This window comes from Notechis scutatus, chromosome 1 (genome assembly GCF_049901735.1).
Source record: "Notechis scutatus isolate UNSWTSFEM ecotype Mainland chromosome 1, rNotScu1.2, whole genome shotgun sequence".
Taxonomy (NCBI): Eukaryota; Metazoa; Chordata; class Lepidosauria; order Squamata; family Elapidae; genus Notechis; species Notechis scutatus.
This window is the reverse complement of record NC_142009.1, coordinates 216,357,619-216,369,627: the sequence shown is the minus strand read 5'-3', so window position 1 is coordinate 216,369,627 and position 12,009 is coordinate 216,357,619. Positions and strand designations below refer to the sequence as shown.

Sequence of the window (12,009 nt, the reverse complement as noted above, 5' to 3'; positions counted from 1 at the left end):
ATTAAATGAGGCCATGAATGTCTTCTCCCGATATCTGGAAGCTGTGATGGCGGACAAAGGCTTCAGCTGAACTCTGGCAAAAATGAATGGGCCTACTGGTTCTAGGACTATGCCATACCTGGTGTTCATTATGGATGACCTTGGGGATTGAAGAGATGCTCCTGAGGAAACAATCAGATAAGAGAGGGAAGAACCCCCCAGTGGTTTAGCAGTCAGAGAAAGAAATTTAGAAAGGATCTTCTCTAGTAGATTGAGCAGTTAAAAGTGGAGGCAGGTAGTTTGTACTTTCAGAAGTGCAAGATTCTGTTCACATAACTTTACACAATAAAGTAGAATTAATTCATTCAGTCCTGTTTCCTGTCTGGTTTATCTGGGAGGGCTGTCATCCAGACAGACCCAGTGCACAATTTGGAGGGGTCCTAGTCCCACAATTCCTACTCAAAAAACCAAATGGCGGTTGTGGCCTTTGCACTGCCTTGTAATTGTGCACCAGTTGTGCTCTTTCCTGAGTCAGTTGTGCTCACAATTGCTCATGCCCCGGTCACCTCCAGGTTGGACTACTATAATGCACTGTACTTGGAGCTGCCCTTGAAGAGTATCCCGAAGCTTCCGACAATGCAGAACGCAGTGGCCCAGGCACTTATGTGTGCTCCCAGGAAAGAAGATACTACCCCTCTGCTCCACAAGCTGCATTGGCTGTCAGTCTGCTTCTGGGTCTAATTTGAGGTGCTGATTTTAACCTTTAAAGCAGAGGTCTCCAAACTTGGCAACTTTAAGACTTGTGGACTTCAACTCCCAGAATTCCTCAGCCAGCACAGCTAGATAAAGTCACCAAGTTTGGGGAGTTCTGCTTTAAAGCCTTTCATGGTATGGGAGCAGGTTATCTAAAGGACCACCTCTCCATGACTACATCAGCCTGTCCTATCAGAATGGGCAGAGAAGGCATGTTGTGGTTATCATCTGCCAGAAATCTACATTTGGTGAGTCACAGGAGGCGGGTCTTCTCTGCTATGGAGTCCTCCCTATTCTCACCTCCGAAGTGAGGTTACCTCCATCCCTGTTATTATTTCAAAAGTCCCTTGAGATCCGATTGTATTATCAGGTCTGGGGGTCCCAGGGATAGTCTTAGGTAGCTTCATTGGGATCAATCGTTTTACTGTCCCAGTGTGGTTTATATACTTTATAAATGCTTTAAATTTTTATATTTCTATAATGATTTTTATATTGTTTTATTGACAGTTGAATGCCACCCAGTTTCTTATGAGATGGGCAGGCATATAAATGGGATTAATAGATAAGTAACTGTGTGACATTAGAGAAAGGAAATCCTCGAAAGATTTCCACAGGGAAGTCTTGGAATCTTCCCTTCTCTGTTTGGGAAAAGTCACATATTTTATTTACTAGCTTCCTTTTAAAGGTAATCAAGGGAACATTTTTCAACTCTTACAATAACTGGTTTCTCTTAGAATTTTAGCTTTGAAGCTGTACTTCTTTTTTCCAGAAGGAAGCCCTGTTTAACAAGGCTGTGAATAATAGGGGCGGGGCCTGTGGATAATTTTGTGTGTGAGTGCAGTTGTGGTTGCACGTGTTTAGGAAAGCTCTTGGTTTTATCAGAATTCTATACAAGTTTATTGAGAAGCAAAGTACTTAGTTTTGCATTGGAATTATGGGATTGCATACCAAGTTTCTTAGTTCCTCCCAGAATTATATGCTGAAGAAGATAGTCAGGATTCTGTGATTTACAAAGAATCCAACACTACAATTGTACCTATTATGTGAGTGTGTGTGAGAGAAACTTTAATGCTTTTTCAAAATGTTGATTTAGAAGGAGTACTAGTGGAAAAGTTAGGCCTCTGGAATGTCAGCTTATTGTCCTAATAGCTAATATCAAATCACATTTCTGTTGGGAAATGTTAACATGAAATACATATGCCTCACAATTCTTGGTTCACTCCAGTGCATGAATAGAAATATCAAGCACTTGAGCATTCTGTCTTCCAAAGAGCACATCTTTCCAGACATTATGCATTAAGAATTGCTGAAACTAAACAGAAGCTTTCAAACTTTTCCAAAACTTTAGATCGTACATAAAAATACTCTCTGAACTAGTTGTTTTGGTGAAATTTTGCCATTATTCGTTTATATTCCCTTTATTGTTTTTATAAAGTGGAAAATGAGTTGAGCCGAGGCAGAATGACTGACTCAAAGTCATCCAGCCAACTGTCATGCCCAAGGTGGGACTAGAACCCATCGTCTCCTGGTTTCTAAATGCTGAATGGACTTTCGATTTGTATTTCATATATGTTCAAAAAGAGGGATTTGCAATTATAGTTTAAATCTTGGAATTCCAGTCTTGAGCAGTAGAAATCAATTTAAGTCTCTGTGCATGTATAAGTGTATGGAAGTGTATGGAAGTTCAAACTGCAATCTAAATTGCAATAAAAAATCGGTTTTGCAGAAGGCCCATAGATGGCTAATTTAACCATAGTTTATTCAGCTTGCCTTTAATTCAGAATATGCATAGCATTGACTGCTCTGTGAGCTAATAATTCACACAGGGTGAATTATCATATCGGTTTATAATAGTCTGTCTCCTGAAAAGAACTTTCTCTCTTCCCCCACTTAGCACAACCTGGAGGGATATTGTGTATAGGAACTACACAAGTAGTTCTGTGCTTTTTGAAGGCAGAACAGTTGGGAATGGAGAAAAACTTCATACCATACTTCTTAAGGAAGAACTATCAGAAATCTAATTCATGTGGAATTGTTCTTCCTGCCTTTTCGACCCTACCTCATTCAGATTGAACACTGCAAATATTAGCTATTTTGCAACATGCTCACAACTGTTAAACCAATGGATGACGAAGGGAATTTTGGGGAAGAGATTAAGCATTCTCATCCATTTATGTTGATTTTTTTTTTATAACTTCAAAAAATACAGTGGAAAATGACTTTTTAAAAGCAATCTAGCAATAACAGTAGGACTTCATAGTGCTTTACAGCCCTCTCTAAGTGGTTCACAATGTCAGCGTAATTGCTTCCAACAGTCTGGATCCTCATTTTACCAATCTCAGAAGGATGGAAGACTGAGTCAACCTTGAGCTGGCCAGGATCAAACTCCTGGCAGTGAGCTGAATTAGCCTGCAATACTGCATTCTAACCGCCACAGCTCTTTATCAACAGCATGGGGAGACAAAACTGCAAACTTAATTCTTAAAAATGTTTCTTTTTCCTCCTCCTTGGCACTTGTTCGTTCCTTCACAATGCTGGATACCAGGAAATAGCAGCCATGAAAGAAAAAGTAGCACACCTTCACACATCACGAAAGCTAGTAGATGGTTCCTGTCATACTCCAGTATGTAGTAATGTAGGCTACATGGAAGGGAAAAGAAGGGAAAAAAGGATGAAATGCCTAGGAGGTAGAGGCGGAAAAAAAAAGGTGCTGAAGTGAATTAGAAGGCAGTGGGCAAAGAAAGAAACCAAAAAAGACCAAGGCAGAAGACAGGAGAGCAGGCCACCATTTTCAGCCTATAATATTTCCTCCAGGGGGTTGTGTCAGGTGCAAGAGATGAGAAACCAGAACGGAGTTTAAAAGTACTACAAGTTTATTTCATGCTACCTATACACAACAATCTGATCTAAGTCAAGATGAATTGGTGCCAGATAAGTCAAACTTCAAGGGGGACTGTGTCAAAACCTGCTGGGGTTTGCCATACCCGGCGGAAGGGTGATTGGGGAACAGCCACAGCAAGACAACCAGCAGCAAACAGCAGTGGCAGTCCCAGCCTCCTAGAACAGGTGATCGGCGGCGTGCCGGGCCCCCGAGAGCTGCTCACTGGTGAAGTCTCCAGTGCCTACCAGGCGAAAGCGGAGCATGATGTTTCCAGTCACCCGGACCAGCTGATCAGCAAGGCACTGGGATGCTAACAATCAGCTGGCCAGTGGCTCAAAAAGCGGCAGCTGAGCCCTGGAAGGTGCTGGACGATTGGTTCCTGGGGAAGATCGGAGCCCTGGAAGACTCTTTGCTGTAAAAAGACTGCTAGCTGAAGAGGGCCAGTTGGCTACCAGATGGTGGCTGAATGGCTGGGGGCATATCCAGGTGGGGAGGGCGTGGACCCTGCCTACAAAAGATGCTGGGGGACAGTGGTTCCCAGTGCTGACTTCCTCTCAATGGGTAGTTTTTACTAAGCTGGACCTGCGGGAGGCCTACTACCAGCTGACCATTAGCCTTTAGGAGATTGCTTAACAGTAAGGCTACCCTAGCAAATAAGGGGATAAACTGCCGATAAAAATTGGCAAAACCTAGGAAACCCTGCAGTTTGTCTGCGTGACCTCGATGCCTGCCACTCCATAACAGCCTGGACTTTGGCTAGATTCATACCCACCCTGGCTCAAGTCTCTTATGGGACGTAGACCCCAAACTAATGATTAATTTAACCCAACACCCCAGGCTCAGTCTCATCATCTCCTAAAGGTTGCCTCCCTTTTCCTTGCCTCTACCATTTCTTCCCATTTCACCTTCCCTCCTTTTTGGGAACCTGCAAATAATTCACCAGTTATAAGAAAAACTGACTAAAATGGGTCTCAGGGCAGGAGGTTCATACGTTATTTTTCTTTCCTGTACTATTAAGATTTGCTTTTTTTAAAAAAAAATTAAGCATGTTAAAAGAATATGTTCTTTTCTCCAAAATGTTAAATAAAGTAGGTGTGCTTGTTTGCCTTCAAGCAAATATTTCAAGGCTTATAGATTTTTAAAAGAGAACTGTTAATAGAATCATTTTGCAAACACACACCCCCTTCCTTGTATGAGTTAAAAAGATTCATGGGCCAAGATGAATAATTTAGTTCTCAGCTAAATTCATCATAGTTATGTACTTTTACAACTCAAATCTCTAGGTAGAAAGTTATATAACTGTGGGTATATGCAAGCAGTATAATTTATAAATTTATCAGGGAGCAGTAAAGTTCTCAAACACTCACCTTCGATCAAGAAAGGAAAGTAGAACTTAAATTGAACAAATGAACTAGTAGCAACATGTTTTGTGATATGTATTTATTTAAAAATTGTGAGTAACTACAGCTGTAGTGTTCACGAATATTCCCTCTCTGTTTAAGACACCAGAAAACATTAGCATATTTTTTTAATTAAGATATACAAAAATACACCCCGTTGTTTTCTTAACACATTGAAAACATGTGAAAAAATGCCTTGTATGCACTAAATAATATTAAAATTGCCTTATAACAATGTGTGGCAAACTGGCAATGACTGTGTTTTATTATAACAAAAGTTTCTCATCCACTTAAAAAGAGGACATGCTGATAACTAAGAAACAGCGAAAGCAGTAATAAAAAAAACCCACAGCAAATGTGAGTACATATCATAAATGGAATTTTGAATATCTGCATTCCAACAGGCAGACAAGCAAATACAGAACATGTAAGACTACAGTAATAAGATCAAACGTTCTAAAGATACTTTATGTATCTACATTGAAGTATAGTCAATTTTCCTCTTCTGCCTTGAGAAGCTAATGCAAAATTTGTTTTCTGTGTTCTTTAATGAAGCCAATGTTATGCTGAAAATATTTGCATCTTGCAGAAGTAGTGGAGAAAAGCCACAGAGTTGTAATGATACACTAAGTGTAGACAGATACTGTTAGGTATTCTGAATGACAGCTGTGAAAGGAAAGCAATATGGAAAAATCTGAATGTGTTAATCAATTTGAGGAAGGTACATATTTTTTAACCACCGGGTGTCTCTTTTGTATCAGGAAACTTTCTGTGGTACTCTTGTATTTCCAGTGGGCCCCTTGCAGGTAAAATTTTATTGCTCCAAATGTACTTCATTCATACATAATTCAATGGTGTCACAGGACACCAAAGATGCATTTTTGCTAGCTATATTGCTTGATGAAACAATTAGTATACTTATCCAGTTCCTCAATCCTGATCATACGTTTATGAAAGAAATGGTTGATTCTAGCAGATTAGCTTCATATGGTGTGTTCACATTCATTGTCTGGGCTATGCAACTGATGCTTTAACTTAAACTAAATCCAAGCACAACAGCCAACTAAAGTGCTTGTTAATTCAAGTTAATGCCCATAAATAAAACAGGTGTCAGCCACACTGCTGATAAAATAAATCAAGAAAACTATAACCTAGTGTAATACTACATGAGCATTAAAGAGTCTCCAACTGAGTGATTTTTGTCCTCTTCTGTTGATTCATTCTTCTTCTTCCTCTTCCTCTTCCCCCAACGTTTCCACAATAAGTTCTGCTGTACAAGTTGATTCTCCCAAACAGTTAATTGCCTTGCAAGTATATTTGGCATCATCATCCCCACAAACTTCAGAAATAATCAAAGAGCAATTGCCATCTTCGTCATAGTCAATCTGGAAGTGCCGGGATTCCTTGATAGATTGCTCATCTTTGTACCAAATCACTTCCGGGTCAGGGTAACCTGAGAAATACCAGATGCCAAAATGAAGATATTTTATTTGTTAATTTTTTTAAGCAATAACTGAATATAAAAAAGAAATAGACAATCATTTGAATTTGCCATTAAAAAAAAACAGGCTATGATGGCCAGGGGATGTAGATGTGCATCTGTCAACTAAGTTACCTTTAACAGTTAATAGTGTACAAAAAGTGCAGCACAAATGGAGTTTTTAGAGTAAATCCAATTCTACGAAATTGCAGGTTATGTAAGAGAATCCTGCGGAATCTTCATAATCCAGATGTCACTCTTTAACAGCTCACTTCAAATGCTGCATAGGTCATTAGCAGATATGGCATAAGCTCAGTAAATACAAGATAATTACCATGTGAAATGTAAAGTGGGTAGATGTATGGTTGGCTTTAGAGTGATTATATATGGTTATAAAAATTTACACCCACTTACCTGTAACACATGTACTCAAGATTTCAGCTAGAGTCCAACAGCAACTGTTTCATGATATGTCTTAGTTGTACAATTATAATTAAATAGAGACACTAATGTCAATCAATGTATATATTTGTAAGTCTGCAATTCCTGTAAGTTCCCAATTAATTTGAAATAGGCAGATAAACACACAATGTTTTCTTTACATGGCAGGTACGTTAAAATAAATCAATAACTAAAAGCCAGATGTGGTCATTGATAACCTGAATAAAGCTGTGTTAAAAATTCTATCTTGTAGCACACCCAGAAAATGAGAATGAGAATTACCGTGTTTCTCATATAATAAGGCCGGGTCTTATTTTTTTTTGAGCCCCGAAAAAATGGCTAGGCTGTCTTTTCGGGGGTGACTTAATTCCCCTTGCATCTTCGGGCGGGTGGCGACAGCTTGGATGTTGACCTCGACGTTGGTGGGGCACTTCGTATCGGGGTCAACGCAGGCAGCACCATATCTGGGTGTGCAACAAAGGTACTTCCTAACGGCAAGCCCCCACCATTCCTCCCCATTTCGCATGTTTTAATATAGGCCTTAATTTGGGGGGAGGGGCTTAATTTCATTTCATGCCTATAAAACATGCTGGGACTTCCTATTGGGGGAGGCCATATTGTTGGAGAAACAGGGTAGCAAATAAGATACATCAAATTGCAAGAAGATAACAAATACCAATACACCAACCCCAAAAGGAAAATGACAGGGGGATAGCTGAAGATAAAGTCTTCTGAATTAGTGAAGAATACCTTCAATTTTACAGTCAAATCTAGCAGCACTGCCTTCCACAACTTCTATATCTTGAATTGTTTTAGAGAAATAGGGCTTCACATGAGACCTTTCTTCATCAACTGCTTCTAAAAGAGAGCTGGCTGTTTCATCTAGGAAAAACAACAACAACACAGTTCTGCTTTATCACAGAACAACTGTCTGATAATAATTCTTACAGCCTAATAAATGTCAAAGCTTGTCTTTCAGCCACAACATAGCAGTTTTCAGAAGTCTACTTTATATTTTTTCCATGGCAATCTTTAATGACTGCTAATTTAGAATTCAAATAGGAATATTTTATTCCTTTTGGGAAAATTCATGTGATAAAGCATCATGGATATACATCCCTACAGTTCAGACATCAATTGTGGTAAAAGGACAATGCACATATATCATAGACTTGGAAGGAACCAAGTGTTTATTGAAACTAGCTTCCTGCTCAAACTAGACCCTTGCTTAAGCAGAATTTAAAGTATCCCAGACAGATGATTATTCAGTTTTGTTTGAAAACACTCAGAGAAAGAGGATGTTACAATTATCTGGGTTCCATTTCAAATTACTCTATACTAGGGGTATCAAACTGGATTTCTTTGAGGCCAAATCAGCATTGCAGTTCTCTTCTGTGGGCTGGCAGTGGGAGGGGTGAGCGGGGGAGGCGGGGGCAGGAGGGATGTAGCACCCTGCCAGCCAAAACGCAGCACGAGGGTCCAAATGCAGCCCCCCTGCACCTTGTTTTCACCCTCCATGGCTTCCTGCAGCACTGCCAGTTTCGGGCCTGTTTTCAGCCTGTTTTATACTCATTTTGGGGCCTGTTTTTGCCCATTTTTGGCCCATTTTCAGCCCAGTTTTTGGCCTGTTTCGAGCCCATTTTTGGCCTGTTTGGGGCCTATTTTGGGCCCGGTTTTGTTAGGCAGAGTGCTGCAGGAGGTCATGAAGGGTAAAAACAAGGCACAGGGTCCCCGCATGCGGCCCGTCTTAGGCACCAGAGGCACCCTGGGCTGGTCCTTTGATATTTCCAGGCTGGCCCCACAGGCTGGATTTAAGCAACTCGCAGGCCCAATCCGGGCCGTGGGCCTTGAATTAGACACCCCTTATACTATTATGAGTAACAGCAAACAAAAATCAGAATCTCATTTCCTGAAACTTAAATTCATTATCATATCTTGCACTTTAAAGCAATGAAGGACAAATTGTAGCCTTCTATATGACACTTCTTACAATATTTTTAAAGTGCTTTCACAGTATCTTCTCAAGGCTTCCCAGTTCTTTCCATTTTTCCTCCATAGAACTTAACTTCTAGTCCCCAGTTCATCCTGGCTGCCTTTCTTTAAATTTGCTCCAATGAGTGGTATAATTGCTCAGAAATGAACAAAATACTCAAGATAGGATCTGACTAAGAGTCATAAAATAATGTTAATTTATTATTTCCTGTGATTTGCAAATTAAATGTCTGTTGATACAACCTTAAACAACTTTTTAAAGCCATACTATAGAGATAGTTTATATTCAGTATATAATCAACTCGGTATCTTTTTCACAGGTATTACTGCCAAACTGAGGTTCCCCCATTCTAGATTTGCATTTTTCTATTGTTTTTATATGTCTCTCTGTCAAATTTCCTTTTCAATCTAACATATTGGCCATTTCACCCAATTCTGTGCCACCTGTATTTTTAAAAGATATTTTTCCACTTCCTCACCCAAGTCATTAAAATTTTGATTTTTTTGGGGGGGGAAGTACAAGGCCTATAACTATTCCTTGTAACATATAATATGCCACTATATTCTAGTTTGTTAAAAAAAAAAGACTGTGGATGAATATTCTTTATATAATACAATTTTCAAGCATCTGTTTAAGTGTTATGCCATAGTCTATACTTAAATAATGTGGCAATCTGAATGTCATGGAAAGGTTTCTCAAATACATTTTTCAAAATTATAAGATACCCTACAATATTCAGACATATTTTTGTGTCCCATCTGTTTGACATCTGTCTTAACTATCTGTGAAGCTAGTTGCATCAGTTTTCTTATTTCAATTGAAAGTTGAAATGGTAGTAAAAGATGCTTCCAAAATATGGAATGGTAATTCTACTGTTTGGATGATTTACATGGCAAACTCTGCCCAATATTTTACTGGTGAACAAATAATCAATATGCAGAAATGGACTCAAATGTGCTTAGGCTAAATGCAGACTGGCTATTAGCCTGAGACACAAAAGACTATAGATTTCTGCAAAATAGTGATTAACCATATGTCCAAATTAAGAAAATACCAATAATGATAGAAGGAAAGACATCACAATATTTTTCTATGATGAGTTTTGGAACTAACAGAATCAGTCTTCTCCAACCTTATGGCCTTCAGATGCTTTGGACTTCAGTTTTCATAATCTTCTGTCATTGTGCTCAAAGTTGGAAAGGCTATGGTGTACCACTATACCTCCACTTCATATCAGAATTTCCATACCTCCAGCTTCAATCTCCGTATTAACAGGGCTGGTTGGTGAACTTGAAGAGGACTTCCGTCCACTCAGGCCAGAAATCATTGCCATAGAAGACAGCCTTCCTATGGCACGAACAGCATTTCCTGTTTTCTGTAACATAACCAAGAAATGCTGATGAATTCCTTCTTACCATATGCTATTTTTGATATATTTGTAAAAGATTGAGAAAAATACAACAGTTCTATTTAGTGCATTGAAAGCAGACTCTAGAGATGGGGGTCCAATAACACTTGACCCAGCGAATGGAGGGTAATAGGTGTCTGGTAAAGATTTCAACCATAGAACTTTTGGGCAACTTGCATTATAGCCTGACAAGGAAACCTGTGAAGCAGCTGGAGTTTTAGGAATTTCCCTTCTCACAAGAACAGAGGAAGGAATGAAAATCAAAAAGGGCAAATCAATATTGAGTACCCGCCCAAATGTAAGAAAAAGTTACCAGCCATGTTTCAAAATGGTGTAATCACTATGCCTCACATTTGCTACACCATAATAAAATACTTTAAAAAAGTTATTAATTTGTTTAAAATAACAAATAAAAATCCCCCTGAATACATCCACAATTATCTCAGCAGAATTTTCTTATAAGCATTGCGAAGATACAAGTTTGATCAAAGCCAACATGATCATTAATCTGTTATTATTAAATTAAATGTACTAATAGAAGAGAATATAAGTTACATGTATTTACTTTAAGGACAGGGATTGGAATAAGGCAATTTAAGATGTCCCTCCTTTATCCTGTACAGATAGTCCTCAATTTACAACCATAATTGAGCCCAAAATTTATGTTGCTAAGCGAGGAATTTAAGTGAGTTTTGCCCCATGTTATGACTTTTCTTGGCACATTTGTTAAGTGAATCACTGCAGTTGTTAACCTAGTAATATAGTTGTTAAGTGAATGTGGTTCCCCCATTGACTTTGCTTGTCAGAAGATTGCAAAAGGTGATCACATGACCCCGGGACACTGCAACCATCATAAATGTGAGTCAGTTGCCATGCATCTGAATGTAAATCACATGATCATGGGGATGCTGCAACGAACATAAGAGTGAAAAATGGTCATAAGTCATTTTTTCAGTGCTGTTCTAACTTCAGTCAGTAAACAAACTGTCGTAAGTTGAGGATTACCTATAATAGTTTTCCTGCAAAAGATGCATTGTTTTCTTAAACAAATGGCCTTTTATTTTCATATATCTTACAAATTCATGCACTTTAGAACGTACAAAGAATTTGTTTCATATGTTCTTGACCAACTTAACCAATTTCATTGTATGCATGATGTACAATGACAATAAAGGCTTTGAACTTTGATCACTATGCTTACCTGCCCCAAAGGTGCTTTTTGAAAAGGCAACTGGACTTTTTTTGTTTTTTCTTGAAGACATTTTGCTTCAATTCTGAACTGAAGAAGTTTCTTGGATGAGAAGCAAAACATCTTCAAGGAAAAACAAAGAAAGACCAGTTGGCTTTTGGAAAAATGACCTGGATGATGAGAATCTCCATAGACATCAGTTACCTGCCATTTTCTTCTAGCCATGTATTTTTTCATCCTGTCTTTGGAGAGCTTTTTCGCTTCCATGTGTTTGGTATCTTTTTGCAGCCACGGATGCTGTAAGCACTGAGTACAATTCAAGCGGTCCCTATGAGTAATAGAGATAATAACTATTATACTTACATAAATAAAACAAGATTTTAATGAGCTCTGTATTTAATAATATGGCACCTTAGACTACTGTACATTATTCAGTTGCAATTCCCAAAGTCTCAGATGTTTTATTTCTAGCATTCTATTAGGAA

The 12,009-nt window shown here is 38.7% G+C and overlaps 1 protein-coding gene across 7 annotated transcripts in view; it reads right to left on the bottom strand.

Annotated features, from left to right (window-relative positions):
- Positions 1–5,038: 5,038 nt before the first annotated feature.
- Positions 5,039–12,009, bottom strand: part of MYLK (myosin light chain kinase) — a 197,074-nt gene continuing 190,103 nt past the window's right edge. For all 7 annotated transcript variants that reach the window (XM_087950208.1, XM_087950207.1, XM_087950213.1 and 4 more), the window contains 4 exons: positions 11,729–11,852; positions 10,176–10,302; positions 7,685–7,816; positions 5,039–6,466 (listed from right to left, as the gene is read on the bottom strand). In XM_087950208.1, the coding sequence (XP_087806334.1) occupies positions 6,231–6,466; positions 7,685–7,816; positions 10,176–10,302; positions 11,729–11,852 (619 nt within the window). In that variant the 3' untranslated portion in view covers positions 5,039–6,230. The remainder of the gene's footprint in view (positions 6,467–7,684; positions 7,817–10,175; positions 10,303–11,728; positions 11,853–12,009) is intronic.